Below are 20,160 nucleotides of genomic sequence, written 5' to 3'. Positions count from 1 at the left end.
AAAGTGAGTATAAAACAAAAAATTTATGTCAAACAGCCTTGACAAAGTTGTTAATTGTTAAAGTACCAGCTACTTTTTACTGTTGTATGCAATTAGAAATTTTTAAGTAAAAGATGTATTTTTCAATGTGGAAAAACGCGATATGTTACATATTTATTATAATTCACAGAAAATGGCAACAGACGGCATTCAATTTGAACATCTTACATGTTTTTAAGCTGAATTATCACCTACATTATCGGATCAAAGAAATGTTATATCTTTAATATTAATTTAATAAGTGTGTTCTCAGGTCTTCTCAGTTGAGAGAATATTTTATTACATTTATTTTAAAGGCGCATTTTCTTCTACTGTTTTTACGTATTTAACAAATACGTCAAGACGATTTCACATAATAATGCTTTTGTTTCATGGCTACTTAATTTTTTGTGTAAATTGGGCTTTACTGTCGATTTAATTTAATAATGTCAACTTTTAGGAGAGAAAAAGTTGCGATGAGAAAGTGTCATTTTGATTTTTTTTTAAATAAGACCATGAAAAAATTAAAATGAAACTTCTGATTTTTAGGTTTTCCCGAATATTTCCAAAAGTAACAAGATATTTGTGGATGTTGTCACGGTTTTAAATTAAGTGTCCAAATATGAGGTTTTCAAATAAGACGTTCCTTGACGCCTTTTTACTGTATAGACAGTGAGAGCAGCTCCATCACCAGCAAGAACCTACAAATACTTAGCCATATTCTAGACCATATGACTAACTCACCAAATGTACGGCAGCGGAGAGTCTAGTAGAAGAAACAGGACCTCTAATTTTGTCTTACCAACCGAAATTTTAAAGGAAAAAATTCTATAAGACCTGACGTTCGCAGTCTTCAAGTGCCCAGCGACATCACCATCCCAAACGTGCGAAACCTCTATAGTACGCTTACATGATTAAGAAAAAATGGCACAGACAGTAATTGTTTGCGGCATCGATAACCCCATCAGCCCCTGCCCGCCCGCCCCCTCAACCATTCGTCAACAAACCAAAGCACCAGACTTGCCCGTTTTTCTTCGACGACAACTTTTCCTCGTCACCTATCCACTACGTATGGAGATCATCTTCAGGTATGGTCGACTCTTCTTTCTCTGCTTCATCTCTATCGACGCTATCCTCGTCGACGGCGCCCGGCATCAGCGGCGCCGTCGCGATCTCGTCGATTTGTATAAAAACTATCCTAGGCGACTCGTCGTTCGCCAAATCACAGTCGTCTTGTATTAACAGAAAACAATCGCCGATCGGCAGGTGATCGGCGTTGGCCAATTCTCACAGACCGCCGCCCCCCAAGCTTCCGATCCCGTTGTCGTCTGTCGAGCCGCCGCTGGTCACCGTGTGACTGGGCATATGATGGGGGTGCATGTGATGGTGGTGGTGGTGGTGCTGGTGAGCGTGATGTGATGTGGACGGAGAGGATTGCACGAGGGAGGGGGAAGAACTGGAGGTCGTGCTGATGGCGGCTGACGATGAACCGCCGCCGCCGGAGAGCTTACTTTCTTTCTTCATTCGTTGCTTGAGGTGGACCTGGAACAAGGAGACGGTCATTACGTAAATAAAAGATAGTGTCATTTGAATATATGCTGCAAGAGAATCGTTTTACGAATATATGAAGGAAAAATTAATTATTGGACAGTTCCACATTCGCGTTCTACATATTGAAATATACAAAAGCTGTCTGAAAAGACACCAGCCATCGTTTACTATACCACTCCTGAAACTTTAACATAGCAATGAAAAACATTCGGTGATAATTTAAAGTTTTTAATGAAAAAAATGTCCTGCAGATCTTGTAAAAACGTCAGGGGCCAGGGAAGCTGCCATTTTGAGGACAGTGGAGTTAACCTGTTCCAAGGTAACCTATCCTTGATGTCAATCTTTTCTTCTAGGTTTATTAGTGGCCATTCGCCTTGGACCAGAGATAATTTCAAATTCACGTGACAAAGCGCACCAAAACCGAGCAAAATTGAACTTGCTACAAAGATTTGCGTAATTACAAGTTTGAAAGGGGGTTTCCTGAATTCTGGACTACAAATGTATGGCTTAACACTGATTTTAAGCCAGCCGGTGATCCAGGGCTAGCTGCAGTGTTTAGTGCTATAGTTCTAACAAAATCATATATATATATATATATATATATATATATATATATATATATATATATATATATATATATATATATATATATATATATATATATATATATATATATATATATATATATATATTCTGCTTCTTCTTCTCAGAGTTTCATCTTCTACCGTAGGTTGGAAATCATCATGCCAATGCGGACCTTGTTGACAGACGCTCTAAATAACTCAGTGCTGCTGCAACAGAATCAGTCTCGCAAATTTCTCAGCCAGGATCTTCCTCTGTATAACAATCTCATCATCGTCTCATCATTAGATGTCCTAGGTATGCAAGTTTTCTCTTTTTATAAACCTCAACGTTTGAGATCCTTTCTATCCACGACATCTTCAAACTCCTTCTGTAACATCAGAGCTGCGGACTTGGATAATTATCGAAATAAGATGCTGATGATGTACATAACTTTAATGCTCATTTAGGATAGTGCATTTCAATACTTTTGAGAATCAAATTAATAATTATCTAAATTGTTTACAAACATTCTCATTTAAACAGGGATTGATTTTAATACAAACAAAAGACAGCTTACGATATTTGCAAGAATTATAGTAAGGTAAGCTAAAATGTAGGGGTTTTATTTGACAGCAGCTTAAGATTCTGCAGCTTAAGGTGCTGCATATGCATAGTATGCAACACATTTGGTGTATTAAATACTCGTTCCACTCGTGCAAAATAAATTCGTGGCTCAAATGCCGTTTACCACATCCTACGCGCAATAGGCACAACTTTAGTGTCACGCACAATCACGAATTTATCAAAAAGACATATAATTATCTTGGTCGGGAATATTTCAACATATTTCCAAAAACCATTAGTGGAATTTTTATTTGCCGGGTGTTTGCTTACTTTTGTTTCTTATACCTTAATTAATTGATGTCTTATACATTTATTACATTTATTGTATACATATTGTCGTACTTTGTTGGGTTCTCGGAGAACGCGTCTGAACTCATTAAAAGCTTTTTGGGAAATATACTTTAATTTGCAAAAACTAGTAAAAAATATCTTCCAGAGAAATATCAACTTGTGGGGTACTCAAGGCTCAATTTTGGGGTAGATCCTAGGGTACTGTACGTAAATGATACATAGCTTTTTATTTTCTTTCCACCTAATGAAGCATCAGCTGCCCAAGACAGGTTAAATCAAGATATCACATTAATAAATATATATAGAAAGCATATGGAAATTAAAAAAAATATATTTCCAGGTCGTCACTTATTTTCGAAAAAATTAAAAACTACTTCATCTGACTCTTTCATTTTGAGTCAGTTTAATTTTTGTGACGAAGTTTACGGACCATATTTGGATAAAACAGATAAACACAGTATTCAGAGGCTACAAAAATCTAGTCCACGATTTATAGGTGGTATACGCAGAAGGATGCCAGTATCACATAAATTAGGGGAAACTAAATTTTGATCTATGGAAAATCGACGTAAATTGCGTTCTGCAGTTTTGGTTCATAGTATTCTATACAATTAATATCAATAGTAAATACGGTTAAATACAGAACCGACGTTCATAATTTAAATTTAAGATTTCAGGTTTATATCTCGCCTCCTCTTCACTGCTTTGTGAAAGGTCGTTTTCTTATAACCTATATATACGACACAACAGTGTTACTATAAAATGTAAGTCCTTGATTGTCAATTCTATCAAAAAGAAATACAGTATCTCCTGGATGATGGGTAATGCGGTGGTTTATATCCTAAATAAAATCTTTATGTTTGTTTTTCTCTCTCGACCACTACTGTTGTTAATTAAAAATCTAATATTAGTAACAATTCTTATTTAACTGTAAATATGTAATTTTGCTCTCTTTTTTCTTATTTTTTCCTGATTATACACATGTTTGGAGCTGAACTTTGACAAATTCTAAATGGTCTTTAGTCCCTTTTTGCAGATAATTGCGAGCGTCACTTGAGAAGTTTCCGAGCTCTCCCTGAAGATGGCGTCACTTATTACTAAAAGCTAGTGTTCTTAGTTGTGAACCTCTTGATTGCGACTTACCAAAGTCTCAACCATTTTAAGGCGCGGTTTTTAGTTGAGCATCATTTGAGTGAGTCGATGTGAGTATTTTTGTCAAAATTGATTATAGAAACTAGTTGCTTATTAAAGTTGAGTTCGACTCTGTGTATATGGACTCCGCACCGTTATTTAACACAGTGAAATTTTGGGCAGCTGAATTTAAACGTGCTTAATAGATGATGAACGTTCTGGACGTCCAAAACTGTAACTACAGACAATAACATTCCTAAATTTCATTAAATTGGACTGCGGAAGGGGAACCGACTCCGAAAAAAGTAAAAACTGTTTTTTCAACCGGGAAAATGATGGCGACTGTTTTTTGGGGTAGCCATAGAGTCATCTTAATCGATTACCTTCAAAAATGCAAAAAAAACCGCTTTATACCTCGGTGGTTGCCAAGAGGAAAATGTACGAATTACGATTTGAACTGCTTGACCATCCGCCTTACTCGCCAGATCTAGTATCAAGCGATTTCTTTAAGTTCCCTCGTCTGAAAACTGGAGGACAAAGATTTTTGTCAAATGAGGGATTCACCTTATTTTTCGGAGAAAAAAAATGAAAAAAAATGTCTCGCATCATTGTTCGATCGAAAACTTTTCAAGTGACCATGGTATAATTTTGTATACCAAATATTTATTTACGATTTACTTATTATTATTAAATAATTATACATTATACAGTATTATCTATTACCTGTTATACAGTCGTGTATATTAATGCGGAAGCCACAAAGTTCGGTGAATATTTGCCGATCATCCCAACTTTCAACCCTAATGCAGAAATGAATAAAAAAAACCGCTGCCAGTAAAAAAATTTCACACGAAAATCGATAGACGCAGTATTAACCTCAATCCTTAGCCATTGGCGTTAATTGAAATTTATAACTCGGGGGGCACTTGATAGGTGAAACTCGCGCCAGTGGCGTCGGCAGTAAAGCGGCCTCGGAAAAAAAAGCGCTTCCAATCTCGCCGATGCAAAGCTGCGCGACCAGAAATACCGGAAACCCATGCGCAAGCGAGAAAAATACGGGCACAGCTCTTATTTACTCGCAACGAGACGCGACCCTAATTGTAATCTAACTGATCAACACGGTAGCCGAGTAAAAACCAAATTTATGCGCGGTATTAATTTAGAACCCCGCAGCAGTCCGAATAGTAATTCCAGGTTACATAAATTCCGAATCCAATAACCATATTCATAGGACCGAATGCTTGTAAAAGCTCTCCATCGCCACGGGAATTAAAATATCTTAGATCGGAGCTTTCGGCACGTCTCGATGTTTACCCGCAGATTTCCGCTCTCGCTTCTCTTCTGCGTCGCATTTTTTTATTACCTTTTAAGGGACTCTGATAAATAGAAAAGTATTGTTAGGATCGGTTCGGTATTAATCATCAATAGGAAATGCTCGACGTGATAGAAAAATTGAATGAATTAATTTTGACGAAATAGTTATACTTGAACCCCAATCAGCTACCAACTACAGCTAATAAATATAGATAAGTATTGATAAATCGGACAAAATTTATAATGTTTGAGTTATAAGATTTATAGAGAGCTAGCGATTTGTTAAAAATAGTCCTTCATCTGATTTTTGCTCTCTAAAATTAATGAATGAATGAATTTAGTCGAAATAGTTACACTTCAAGCATAATCAGCTACGAAGTACAGTTAATAAATACAGAGAGCTATTGAGAAATCAGATAACATTATAATGTTTGAGTTAGAAGATTTCTGGACAGCTGCCGATTTGTTAAAAATAATTATACTTGAGTCCAATTAGCTACTAAGCCAAGTTAATAATTATTATTGACTTAGAAGTTTTCTTGTTCTTTATCTATTTTCATCTATATCAGGAGTGAAGGGTACTTCCATAAAATTTTAATTTGGGTGAAATGCTTATGCCTAAAGCCCAAATACAGTTGATAATTATTTTAATTTTGTTCAAAATGCTGCCTCATCTATTTTTTGCTCATAAACAGGAAAAAGGAAGAGAACGTCTATCTGCATTTGAATGAAATAGTTATACTTGATGTCCAATCAGCTGCCAATTACAGTTGATAAACATTAAAAAGTATTGATAAGTGGTATAAAATAGTAATGTTTGTAATAGAAGTGTTTTAAAGGTCTAGCGATTTGTGAATATTGGTTCCTCATCTATTTTTACTCATAAACATGAAGAAGGAAGGGAAAATTTTAATATGTACTTAATAATTGTGCTTGAAACCGAATCATCTACCAGTTCAGTTAATAAATATAAAAAAGTATTGATAAATCGGATGCAATTATAATGATTGAGTTAGAAGTTTTCTCAAGAGCTAGCGATTTGTAGAAAATATATTTTATGCTCACAAACCTAAATTCTCATTTTTTTAATTCGGAGGAAACTTATGCCAGAAGCCAACTCAGATTCTAATTACAGGTGATAAATATAGAAAAACAGTCATAAATCCGATAAAATAAGAAGAAAGGGAAATTTTGCAACATTTTTATTTTTAAATCCCAAACAGATATCAATTACAATTGAAAAATGTAGAAAAGTATCGATAAATCAGACAAAATTTTAATGTGTGTGATTAAAGTTTTTCTAGAAAAATAAGAAATGTTTAATCTCTGCCCCCAGTGCGATGGACAGTGCTCCAAAACTTTCATGTCCATGAAATACTCAAGAGGGCTTGGTTGAAGCCCCCACCATCAGCCATCAGTTAAGAGGACTTCCATAAAGTCTAATAGGTAGTAGAGGAATTATATTTTTTCCTCATCATCCTTTTTAGAACAATGGAAAAATCCGCAAAATTGCAATTCTTCTGTATTATTTAGAAAAACCTTGATGATCGCCGTCAATTTTGTAGGAAAATATTTCAAGTGAAAATAGATCACTCGTCAATCATTCAGTCACTTTTCATTGAAGAATCACTCATGGCTCATTCGTTTCGGTATATTTCTCATAAAAATAGATGTTTCTTTAGAAAACTTTGTTGGCTAAATAAAATTGCTTGTCGACTTTACTGACAGCGATCTCCTCTTTCTTTTCTGTTCTGGCAACAATATCGGGATATTTTCGTCAATCTAAAGCTTTTCATTTTCACTTTGAAAATGTCGCAAAGTGTAGTCCCCCATCTTTATTGAAGTGTTCAGTATTCTTCTTTACGACTGAAACTGATAGTTCGATTTGTGTCGGATTCAAATAACAACGGTTATGAATTTTAGGTCAATGTAGTTTATGCTCCCGGACTATTTATATCCACGCCTTCATCCTTGGCTGACTGAAAAAAGGAGGCGTAGCATAATAGTATTATTGCACACCGCTGTTAAATTCTTCGCAATTAATCAACGTCCGTGGACCGCATTTGTTATAGATGGCTGTAGGTTAGGCTCGTGTTGGGACGACATTTTTATAGACGTATCATTATCGGAATGTCTTTCCGAGCGATCGGGATACGATGGACTTGTAGTTTCGAGTTCGTTCCTCTTCAAATATTGGGAAGAGACTGTTTATTAAAATTTGAAACCATTTTAAAGACTATTTTATCCAAATCTTAAAATATTTACTTTTAAACCAGTATGACCCATACTGAAGTTATTATTTCCTATTGCAACAGTTTTAAGTGGTATTTAAAACGAGGCTTGGAGTTGGTCATTAATTTTGGTAAAATCGATAGATAAATTAAATTAATAACGAAAACGTTAATTCAACTTCCTTTTGTGTTTGATTATAACAAAACTCAGCCTGTTTGCTGTTATTAATCGACATCATTATTTAACGAAAGAAATAATTAAATTTGGCTCAAAAGCAGATTTTTACCTAGGTGTGTATTAAATGCAAAGATTGTTGTAAATACTTCAAAACAATTACGACTTTCAAACTAATGATTTCTAAATTAATGATAATTAATTATTTGATTTTAAACAATCGGAAATATGGGTCACTAAATAAAAAAATTAAATTTTATGGTTTTAATCACACTTCAATTGAGGTTCTAGGTTAAATATAATATCAAGAAATACCGTTGGTTAATAATTTTTTTTCAGCATTGTTTGCAAAAATGTCAAACAAGAGCACAGGTATTTGTAGTCTAAGTTCCCTTTAAGTATCCTGAACCTTTAAAAAATAATAAAAATAACGACTTTGGGTGCCTATTTTAAAAACCCGGATCTTCTGGAGGATACGTTTTTTGAAACGATCGTAGGCATTTTAACGTCCTTTACAAACCTAAGGCACCATACAAAAATCGTGGCGTTTCATTGGTTTATACGTTTGAAACTATGGGATACCATGGATATGGCACCACTAATACACGGAATATTTTTGGCAATTGATGGTGTTCTTATGTTTTGTCGGATCTTATTTGCTATTCAACGATTTATTAGTTCGAGTTGGATAGTAAGTGGCTAAGTGCATTTTTCTTCTGTCCAAATTACGAAAAAGATTTTGGTTGTTGTTTAACTGACCCAAACAGTGAGAAGAAATTTAGAATTTATGAGAGACTTTAATGCAATTGGCAAAAATTCAAGCACCCAGTAGAATGCCAGAAGGTCCCAGGGGATAAAAGTAATTTCTTCGTAAGCAGCAAGTTTTGCAACCACTGCTTAAGAAATATTAACATGGGAAGTCTAAGAAGAAGAGACTCTAATCGATCACAATTACATTCTGTTCAACCTTAACGCCAACAGCCAGACGGAAAAAAGGAAGAAGCAAACGTGGGCCTATGGGAAAGTAGACTAGGACACTTTTCTATCACAAATTATCTACGATAACGTAAAGATCCTGTCAGAAATCACTCTCGAGGTCTAGAATAGATCAAGAACAAAAGTGAGATGCGATCCATTACCCCATATGCTATAGAGCTTAACCCACAAAAAAAGCGCTATTCGCAAAATATCTACAAGTGAAAAGGCAAACCAGAGAACCAAACGGTGGGGCAAAACAAGAACTAGTACTGGAGAGCATCATGTTTGTTCCAACTAGAAACCGATACAGAAGTCAAAAACTAGGTCAGCTCCTAGCCATAGAATGCTTCCTAGACTGGAAACAATCCAAAGAAGCGTGGTTTTGTTAAGTATACTCGGGCGTGCACCTAGCAAACCTAGTAATCCCATATTACCAGGGCCTATTTTCGTGGCATAGCATTAGGCCATTTGTTTCAAATATAAACATTCGTCTTTACTCGATAATCGTGTAAAACTGTGAAAATGTTAAAATGCCACCCGTAGAAGGAAAACGTCCTCAAACCAAACGATTTTGAAGCAAATAATTAAGAAAAAACGCTTGCCCACTTTTTCCTGTCCAAAATGTCGCAAACAGTTTCGTTTACAAACCTCACCTTTGCGTGCCTCTTCTTTTCGTCGCTCCTGGCGAACTTCCTGCCGCAGACGTCGCAGGAAAACGGCTTCTCTCCCGTATGCGTGCGTATATGCGTCGTGAGATGGTCGGACCTCGAAAAGCTGCGCATACAGATCCGGCATTGGAACGGTTTTTGTCCGGTGTGGATCCTGATATGCCTGGTCAACTCGTCCGACCTCGAAAATCGCCTGTCGCAATTCTCGACAGGACACGCGTACGGCCTTTCGTGTACCGGAGTCTTGCTGGGCCTGTTGGGGTACTTTCTCGGTTTCACCGGTACCAATTTGAGCGGTACCGGACTTTGTTGGTACACTTGGGACAAGATTTCGTGACCCTTGGACGTGGAAGGGTTGTACTCGGCGAGCTGAACGGTACCGTACGGTGATCCACCTTGCTGCATCTCCGCACCGCACGACGATGTGAATGGTTCTTGTTTTGGCACTAAAGAACTGGGTCCCGGAACCACCGAGCCCTGCGAAGAGCCATAGTCTTGCGTTTCCCACTGATACTTCGTCGAGGACACTAAAGGCTGAGCCACACGCGAGTACACCAAGTCGGGCTGCTGCATTTCCAATTGCAACGACGTGCTGGTACAGCTCGGATAACTGGGTGGCTGTTTCAACGTTAAACTAGGGCTGCACTCCATGGTGAGCATTAATTGATCGGTATTCCTGTCGTCGTACTGGGTACCGGCGGGAGAAGGTGTAGCCGATGGGTACTGTTGGGGACTCTGACTTGTCCCTTGCAACAGTCCAAACATCGAAGGGTAAATAGGTTTATCACCGCTCGATAGCAACCATTGATTTACTGCCGAAGGACTGTGTCCCATGTTTTGGCTGCTCAGTCCCAAAGGGCTCTGGGGCTGCATGTGGATTGTACTTTGCATACTGGGCGACCCGGCTGAGGTGTACACTCCCCTGTGCTGGATCTTACCCATGTTGTTACTCGTCGACGAGTGATGGGGATACATCGTGCTTAACGCGCTGTTGCTGTTCTCCTCTTTGGGTGAGAGCGCTGATGCTTGAGGCGTCACCCTGTCCGCTAAATGGGTGCTCGAAGGTGACTGATGGGGCGAGTTTCGACTCTGCTGGGGATCGATTGATGTGAGCTCTTCCGGGTCTAAGGTACCTGCAATGCAAACTGGTTGTTAGTTGGGATCTTTTGTTTCTAGTGGTGGAAATAGGTGCTTCAGTCGGGTGAGGTGGTTGTCTGCGGTTTATGGTTAAATGTTAATATCGGTGGAATTTTACCGGAACGAATTTGCCATTTCATTTAGGTTAGTTTTTAGTTGCTCCAGTGGTGTTATGGAACATGCTGTGCCATGGTTTTCTTAGTTTGACTAAAAAAAAAATTATTTATGAAATTTTTTATACCGGTATTGATCTAAGTTTGATATCTGTTGACCAGGTTAACACTACTTCAAGAATCTGCTAAACGCAGAAATTTTAATTGATTCAGATTATATTGCTGAGAATATAATTCCCATGTTGCATCTGCTGAAGTATCTTCTAATAATGATGATGGTTGAGAAAAAATCATACACAACATCCACAAATGTTTGTTTCTTCGATCAAAACCGTATTTGAGATCGATATGTATCATTTTGTAAAATGATTTCATTAAATCAGCCTGATATTCTACATAGACAGATTTGCAGCCCATTTTGCTCAACAACTGCATGAATATTTAATTACGGTATTTTTTGAATAGTGAAGATCTCCAGAAATTACTTCACTGGATTTTTTCCTCTGGACATATTTAAAATCCAAATAAAAAGTAGATGACATAAAATTTCAAATTAAATAAGATATCCTGGGCAATGTTTGGAAGGATTTCTAAACCGATTCACTTTCCTTGTGGACAAGGAGATGTGATGTATAACTATTTAAGAACTTCACTGGTAATAGCTACTTACCTGTTCAATTCAAAACTAAATTTCTGTTTTTTTATTCTGTTGCTTATAAAAAGTAAGAGATAAGCATAGGGTTATGCTACATAAATTATTCATAAACTTAGGATCGACATTTATTTTTCGACCAACCTTGTATATTTTCGGTTTACTACAAAAAATGCGCAAGAAAAAACAGTTTTTTGATTTTTTTTTCTGTGTATTCTCGTTTGAACGGTACGGAAAAAAGCCCATAGCCTTATAAACGAAGAGGGTCCAGATTTTAACGCGGGAACAGGTGCAAACAAACGAATTCGCCGCGATACTCGCCAGCCAACTTTATTAATATCCCGACGACGATGCCAGAGAGTCGAAAAACAACGCAACAGTTTTACGCAGGGTTAAATTTAGACGTTTAACTTTCCAAGGCGAGAGAGCCTGACGTGTGTGTGTGTGTGTGTGTGTGTTTTTCTCGCCAGCGTTTATGCTGATTCCTCGCTCCTCGAATAACTGGTAACATTCCGTCACTTTGGGTTCTTTTTTTCTCCGCGCCACGTCGACTTGCATTTTTTAAAAGGTCGAAGAGTACCGCGCGAAATGGCCGAGATCGTTGTGTCAGGAAGAAAAGATGCCTGAGGAATATTATTTGCATTAGTGCAAAAATGCGCCTAACAACGATAGCGTCCTGGGACGTTCTAAATGAGCAATGCTAAAACATATTCACCGAATAAGCTTCCTTAAAAATGTAGATGTTCCTGCATAGAAGACCAAAATGTAGCAGGAACACAACGAGAAAAACATATTATCCAAAAAATACTCCAAAGAAAGATTTTGTGTAGAAGCTGCTGACCATTATTGACGAACTGACAAAACTACAATATCTTACGAGGTGCCTCACTAAATATTAATCCTACTAGGAGCGTCTACCGACTCGTTGGAACTGTAGAATTGTTGAGTCATAATAAAACATCTCAAGATGGAGTTATCTGTATATATTGCTAATGAGAAAATGTAGTAAAACATCGGGAAGAACATATTATCCAAAAGGTACTCCAAAGAAAGGTTTTGTGGAGAGGTTACTGATCATTATCGAAGAATCGACAAAATTGTAAGGATTTTACACCATCTTTGGACTCGTGGGAACTAAAGAATTATTGAATCATGAGAAAAGACCTGAAGATGAATTTCTATCCATACTCGTAATGAGAAAATGAGGTTATCTCTCCATGTTCCTGCATAACATATCGGGAAGAATATATTATTCAAAAAGTATCCGAAAGAAAGACTTTGTGGAGAGACGACTGGCCATTATTGAAGAATCGATAAAACCATAAGGATTTTACAAAGCTCGTCACACTACTGGGCAGGTCTACAGACTCATGGGAACCATAGAGTTATTGAATCATGAGAAAACATCTGAAGATTAACTTATCTGGGCACGTTCCGGTATGTAATACGAAATGTAGTATTAACATGTAGGGAAGAAAATATCATTAGTTCCAAAAAACGACTTTGTGGAACCTTATAAGGAGGAAATCATCCCGAAATGAAGTATACATTGTCAATACAAAAATTTGCAATTTAGAAGTTATGGCTAAGTTTTCTGCAACAACTGGTGCAATTTATTTTAAATCACACTAAACCTAAATAATATCCCATTCTAAATTTTCTTTAAACATTAGATAAGTAAATTCAATATAAAATCAACAAGTAATGCAACTAAATAGAACTTACTACTAATTGCAAATCATTTTCGATATGACCTCCATCTTCGGCAATACAAGTACAAACCCAATAAAAGTGCTAAATATATGGTGTTATCATAAAAAACAGTTTTTAATGGTCATTTGTGAGTACCCCGCGTAATATATAGATAGGACCAAGCATTAAATATTAACCACTTTCATGGATCAATAACCAAAATTCTCGATTTTTATTTTATGTATGTGTAAAAAATATATTTTTCCAAATACCGTAAAAAATGGAAAAGTTCATTTTTTTCAAAAACTACTTCAAATTACATATGTAACGTTATGACAAAAATACTCAAAATAGAATAGAATAGAATTTTTTAAAATATTCACAATATTCCAGTTAAAAGAATAAAGTTGGTTACTGTCCTTCTTACCATTCAAGAGCTAGAAGTGAATGCTGATTCAACTATGTATTACAACTGGCTGCGTCGAAGTGAGATTTCAATCAATGCAAATAAGACAGTATATATATTTATAAAGCAGAAATCTAAATTAGGACGTGATATAAATATATATATTTAAACAAAGAAGTTAGTTATATATTTAAGCAGCATTGTAAAAAGTGGGAGCAATAAGAAGGTATGGTAAATCCTTGACTACGCTTGTATAACTGTCTTATTCTATCTTAAAAAACTCCTTTAGTAGAACCGCGAAAGCGCAAAAGTCTTCACTATTTAGAAGACTTTGAATAGGCTACCATAAAACATAAAATAGATTCTGCTATAACCTGAAAGTATATTTACAGTCTCTTTAAATAAGAATTTTCGCATTCCGCCATGTCCCAATTCGTTTTGGCCCGAACCTAACCAAATCGCGTACCTCTAAAAATAGCCGTTATCCCACACCTGAAACGCTGACCTCTCGAGTACCGACCGCTTGATTGCCGAATTTCCTCCGGAACGTCCGCAAAAACGAAACGGTCGGCAGGGGGGGGGGGGCAACAAGTGCGAACATCTGTTTAAATCACGTAGGCGTCGATATTCGACGCCGGGCGTTTTCAAGGCCCGCTGCGACAGCGAAAAGGCCAAAGCGCGTTGTCGCCTGCGCATGGAACGCGATCGATAACCGGGGGTCCCATTCAAATGTTCCGTGCCCATTCATGGGGAATTTACTATGAATCGACTCTGAACATGGCGCCCTGGAAATCAAGTGCGACGCGGTTAGGCAGGCAAAGGTTCAGCGGCTCTCGGCGACCATCATCGGCGTCGTCGTGGGCGGCCGCGGAAAATCGATGCTCAACTTAAAGCGCATATATCGTTAAGTGCGCGTAGTTGCACGAGGCATACGTTTCGGTAGGATGACGTGCGTTCTTTGCGGTCGAGGATGTCGCGCGTTTACGTGAGATGATCACGTTGACCTTGGATGGGAAATCCTTTTCGGATTACATAAAATAGTACAGCGTTCTGGGGTGGAGCAATAAATAAAATTCACGCGTTCTTTCCTACGCAAAATTGATCCAAATGCAGTAGCAGTGATTTTTATATAATAATAATAATAATAGAATACAATAAAACTTTATAAACCAATCAGATAAGTTAGGCAACAACGTCCGAAATGAAAAAACATCGATATTATAGGAAAATCTAATAATAAGATCCCATAAAATACAAGAGTTCATTATAGCGTTGTACGACTAAGTAGCTCCGAATATTCATTAGCGTCATAAAAGACATTCCGTGCAAAAAAGTTTTTCATTTTTATTTTAATTTACTTAAAAGGTAGGTTGTTAAGATTCGAATTCTTGAACAAACGTCGGGAAGAACTATGGGTTCTCCATTATCAGCAGTCATTGTGATTACATTTTTTGAGCTTTGAGAAGAAAGCCTTCGATTTAAAACCAAAATTATTGAAACTCCAAATTGAGGATACTATCGTTTTTTGGCCTGATGGTCAGGAATCTTACTAGATCTTCTCAGCCATTTAAACGCTTATCACCCTAACATACCATTGAATTAGAGACTAATAATAATCTCCCATTCTTAGATATTTTTGTCAATAGAATATCAGACCTAACAGTGGCTCATTCTGATTACAGGAAACCAACGCACTTGTTTGTAGAGCAGTAAAACTACCTCAACTGGATTTTCTGAACCCAGAATTAAAACACCTTACATCGGTTCTTCTCTTTAATAATTTCCGCTTTAGAGATAATAAACGTTCCATCAAAAAATATTCTGCAGCACAATCTTGCAGAGACAATGAGTGCGAAAGCAACCCCACACTTTTCACCGTTATCCTTCCTTATTGATCACACATCAAAAGTTCTTAAAAAATATAACATTTACCACTTCTCTCTGTTGTCGTTCCTATTAGTACGCTGGCACAGCTCAAAGCAGGCTATTCGGAGAACCGCCGGCGTTAGATAATAGCTAAGAAGAGCAAGTCAGAATACGCGTCGAGATGGTGTTGCCGAAACTTTTCCTATCTATAACAAATCCCAAGAGTTTTTAGTTCATGAAGTACGAAATTATTTACAGAAAACCATTGTTCCAGAATATTTGTAACTGCAGCAACATTTGCTAGCACTGGGGCAGACAGCGGTAAATCATTTATATAAATGATAACTAGCAGCGGTCCAAGAGCCGAGCCTTGTGGAAACCCGCACTTCAGGGGTAGGACGCTGCCACTCGACTCACTTCCATACTGAACGTACTGAAACCTGTTATCGAGATACGATTCGACTAATTTTACAGGAATACCTCTGACGCCATAGAATTCTACGGTGGGTCACACAATCGAAGACTTTAGTAGCGTCGGGAACCACCCTGCCGACAAAATAGATAAGCGCATCTGTAGTAGATTTATTTTCACGACTCACTTAGAAATTTGTTCGCTTCGAAGAACGTGGATAAACATTTTTTTAAGGTTTATTCGATAACTTTCGTCAAAAAGGGGCTAATAGCGATAGGCCTGACATTATTCGGAATATCTAGATCTCCCTTTTCATGAACAAGAATTTAGAGATTTTCATATATATATATATATATATATATATATATATATATATATATATATATATATATATATATATATATATATATATATATATATATATATATATATATATATATATATATATATATATATATATATATATATATATATATATATATATATATATATATATATGTATATATATATATATATATATATATATATATATATATATATATATATATATATATATATATATATATATGAACGAAATTCAGCACTCGAAAATATAGCTATAGCTGTCAATACACTTTTTATAAAACTTCTGTATGCCCCCTGCGTCGGTTTTTGTTGAGTCGAACTAGCTAACGTTTCGCCAATCATCATGCTGGCTTCTTCAGAGCTTGACTGAGGCTGTTTGAGTGAGGAATCCAGAAGTTTTATAAAAAATATTACAGTATCCTGTGGAAGCTTCTTTGAAAAATTAGCTGTCAATATATTTTTGAAGTTAAACCAAAGCAGTCGGTGCAATTTAAACTACTCGGGCTCATAATAATGTTGCGGACTTCGCCATCAGAGACTGTATTCAAGAAGAAAGATTGATGAGGGGGTGGAATTTTCCATAGATAGACATAAAGGTCGTTCGATTTGGTCCGTAACTACATTCGTGAAGAGCAGATTGAATTCATCTGGCGCGATTAATTTGAGTGTAACCCTTGAAGGTTATGTTGGTGGGTCTAGACATAAAGCTCTAAAGCGTTTTTTGCAATTAGCACTGACCAATCTATACTTAGACCACACGTCGGGAGAGGAGAATACTCAACACTTAGCGTTTAGAAAAAGCATATGATCTCTTTTATTTCTGAGGTCACACTGAGATGTAAGGGATGAATCTAGGCTATTTTCAAAAAAAAAGGTTCCCAATTGAAAGTACGCAGAGATATTGTTCAGGCCCGTTTGAGTAGTAAACAGAGTGGGCGCTATGTTTACAAGGAAATAAACCAACAGAGGAAAGCAGATTGCAAAACTCAGTTGTTAGAACGTCAGAAGTCAACTTAAATGTTAATAATGTTTCTTTTTTGACGTATAGTTCATTTAGAAGAAGAAGATAAGGGTCACCGTGACTTGCTGATCTGTATACGTTTATAACTACGGTATTCCTGAGTACTAACTCAATCGCGCAAAATTCCGCGTGGGTATCTAGAAAATGTTTGTCTAAATCTAAGATTTTGCATAGAATTTTACTTTTACTGTAAATTAATACGCCCCCCCTGATCGCAACAGGAAGTTACACATATTGATTTTAAAACTTCCTCATCACAGACAAAGTGTTTTTTGTATCGCTTGAATTTTATCGATTAATAACCATTAAGCAGTAATAATATTAATATTAATAATAACAATTTCTATTTTTACCTTGATTACAAACCAATAATAAAAATTACAAATAAACAGACACAGATTCGCTTATACAGGGATATATATATATATATATATATATATATATATATATATATATATATATATATATATATATATATATATATATATATATATATATATATATATATATATATATATATATATATATATATATATATATATATATATATATATATATATATATATATATATATATATATATATATATATATATATATATATATATATGCCGCAGCGTGAGTTCTCGATCGATAGCTCATGACTTTGGCAGTGCGCAGGATTAGCGATACGGGGAATCCCAATAAAAATATCGACTCCATTTAGTTTCCAGAACGACGCCATGGCGACGAACGTACAATATAAATAAATAAATATAAATTTCATTGTATTTTGAAAATTATTTCGGTCATTTGACTGGTCAATTGAAAAAAAAAATTATACGGTCAATTCCACAACCCAATATTGTATAATATGTCCTATATGCAGAGCTATTGGTTTTTGCGCCTTTATCAGTAACAAACATAGAAAACTAATAAAATAACAAAAATAAAATAATATTCTAGAGTTTATAATTTATATCTTAGGTGGCTGTGAAGTAAGTAGTCACTGAAAAACAAAATGTTTGTTTGTAACTGACAGTGTCATTTATAGATTTAGCAAAACTTATGTCTTATGTTCTTTTTATTATTCTGCAAGAGGAAAACAAATAATTTTGGAAACGTTTGTTAAAGCGAATAAGAGGGCCAATTAACCCCCAAGGGCACGTTCCCTACAAGAAACCTGAAAAATTTGAACAATGTCCAGCCTATCTTGTAAATAGCTTACTATTTTTTGAACAACTTTTGTATTTGATGTTTTTTCCCAAACGTTAAATAAAAAAATTAAAATTAAACATTATGAATGATCACCCGGTACCTATTTTTTTTTCATTTCGCTTTACCATTTTAATAAATTGTATTAAAATATCAATGTCCTATTATTTCATGTCTGATTTATATCGTTAAAAATTATGAGCACTACTTTTAAACGTGGCCCACGAATGTATTTGCATATTAAACTTTGGCCCCAAACACGTTTTAAATGTTAATATATCGTAGAATAGAATCATACTCATAATCATCTCCCTGCAACACACATTGGGAGCTAAACAAAAGCCTGCAGAATGTTATTGTCAAACGGCTCAAGAATTCAAGCCCCCTCACTGCAGCTCGCTGCTTGCAAATGGGAGGGGCCCGGCAACCTAACCCTGTGGGACGCCATTGCAAACTAGTTTTCACGGCTCCGGCAGCTCCAAATTTGACCGACGCTTTCATATAAAAACGGCTGTTTGTACATCGATGTTGGTTTTCAAAGACCGACTAATTAAACCGGGCCATATACTAACGTCCTAATTGACAGATTAATGGATGGGCGAACGCCGAAAGCGGGGAACCGCATCATTTTTTACGGGCCGGTATCGATTTCGTTTTGGACCCGGCGATAATCCATTACACGCTCGGATAGCGCGTGAAGGCATTAAAAAGCCCGAAGGAATACGTGACGTCACGTGACCTTTATAGGTAAACAAACGAACGGCGGGTTTCTCGGAACTCGTCTAATAGAAAAAAAAAAGACATGTACGCTGCATATGGCTTTTTTTAACACGGACTAATGGAACTTGACGAATTCTTGCGTGCTTCAAGAAAAAGGGGAGTATAACGACAGCACCGAAAAGCCATATTCCTCGAACTCCTAATAACGAACAATCGGAATGCAAAATATTTTCCGATTTGATTGTCCTAACTAGGTGTCCTGATTGGCTCGTCGTTCATCATAGAAATTTTTCTGGGATAAGCACGAGAGACTGTAGCAACTAACTTCGGAAAATGTGGTCCAGATGATCTATTGGTTTTAGTTTTTCCTACCCCAGGTCAAAAACATACAACAGGATATTTATGATATGAGGAACTAAGTCGTTATATACTTATAGATCAACTTTTCGATTTTTCAATGGACCAAGATTCTAAAAACCCCGAGAGATTTGGTAAATCAGAGGTTGAGCTGAAGTTCCAACTAAACCAGGTTAGTGCTATTCTGATGGTATGCGAGGCATCTGGTAGAGCAGGGTTTCTATTCAATTTTGGATTATAACAGGTCGAATTTTCCTGGTGCTAATGTTAGTACAGAAAAAATATTGAAATACCTAGCTTTCAAAGCACGAGGTTTAGATTATGAATTTATTTTATAAATTGTTGCATAACGCCTGAATTTGTTAGCGTACATGAATATATATCACGGCTAAATTCTCACACTAGAGACACTTTTCAGTGTGTTAAGGTCAAACTAAATCTGTTAAAAAGTGTATAAATGTAGCATATTCTGCATATATAGCGTATGTGATATATTTAATTGCAGACTGAATGCAATGGAAAAGATATGTTTGTACAACCTCAATATCCATTACGAACTGTTTTAATTGCCTAGCAGTATTTTTGTTTGGATATTAACCTATATTGCTCTGCAAATAGATTATTTTCTATTGAGCAATAAAGTTATTATTACAATTATTTAAACAACTGCCACTAGCGGATGGGGAAGCAAACCATCATAAA

General features: G+C 36.2%; 1 protein-coding gene across 2 annotated transcripts in view; it reads right to left on the bottom strand.

Moving 5' to 3' along the window:
* Positions 1-1,015: 1,015 nt before the first annotated feature.
* LOC132701990 (early growth response protein 1-B-like) overlaps positions 1,016-20,160 on the bottom strand; it is a 45,991-nt gene continuing 26,846 nt past the window's right edge. For both annotated transcript variants that reach the window (XM_060670372.1, XM_060670371.1), the window contains 2 exons: positions 9,531-10,678; positions 1,016-1,560 (listed from right to left, as the gene is read on the bottom strand). In XM_060670372.1, the coding sequence (XP_060526355.1) occupies positions 1,306-1,560; positions 9,531-10,678 (1,403 nt within the window). In that variant the 3' untranslated portion in view covers positions 1,016-1,305. The remainder of the gene's footprint in view (positions 1,561-9,530; positions 10,679-20,160) is intronic.

This window comes from Cylas formicarius, unplaced genomic scaffold (assembly GCF_029955315.1).
Source record: "Cylas formicarius isolate icCylForm1 unplaced genomic scaffold, icCylForm1.1 PGA_scaffold_5__7_contigs__length_24384050, whole genome shotgun sequence".
Lineage (NCBI taxonomy): Eukaryota > Metazoa > Arthropoda > Insecta > Coleoptera > Brentidae > Cylas > Cylas formicarius.
The sequence above is the reverse complement of the archived record's forward strand: the minus strand, read 5'-3'. Positions and strand labels throughout refer to the sequence as shown.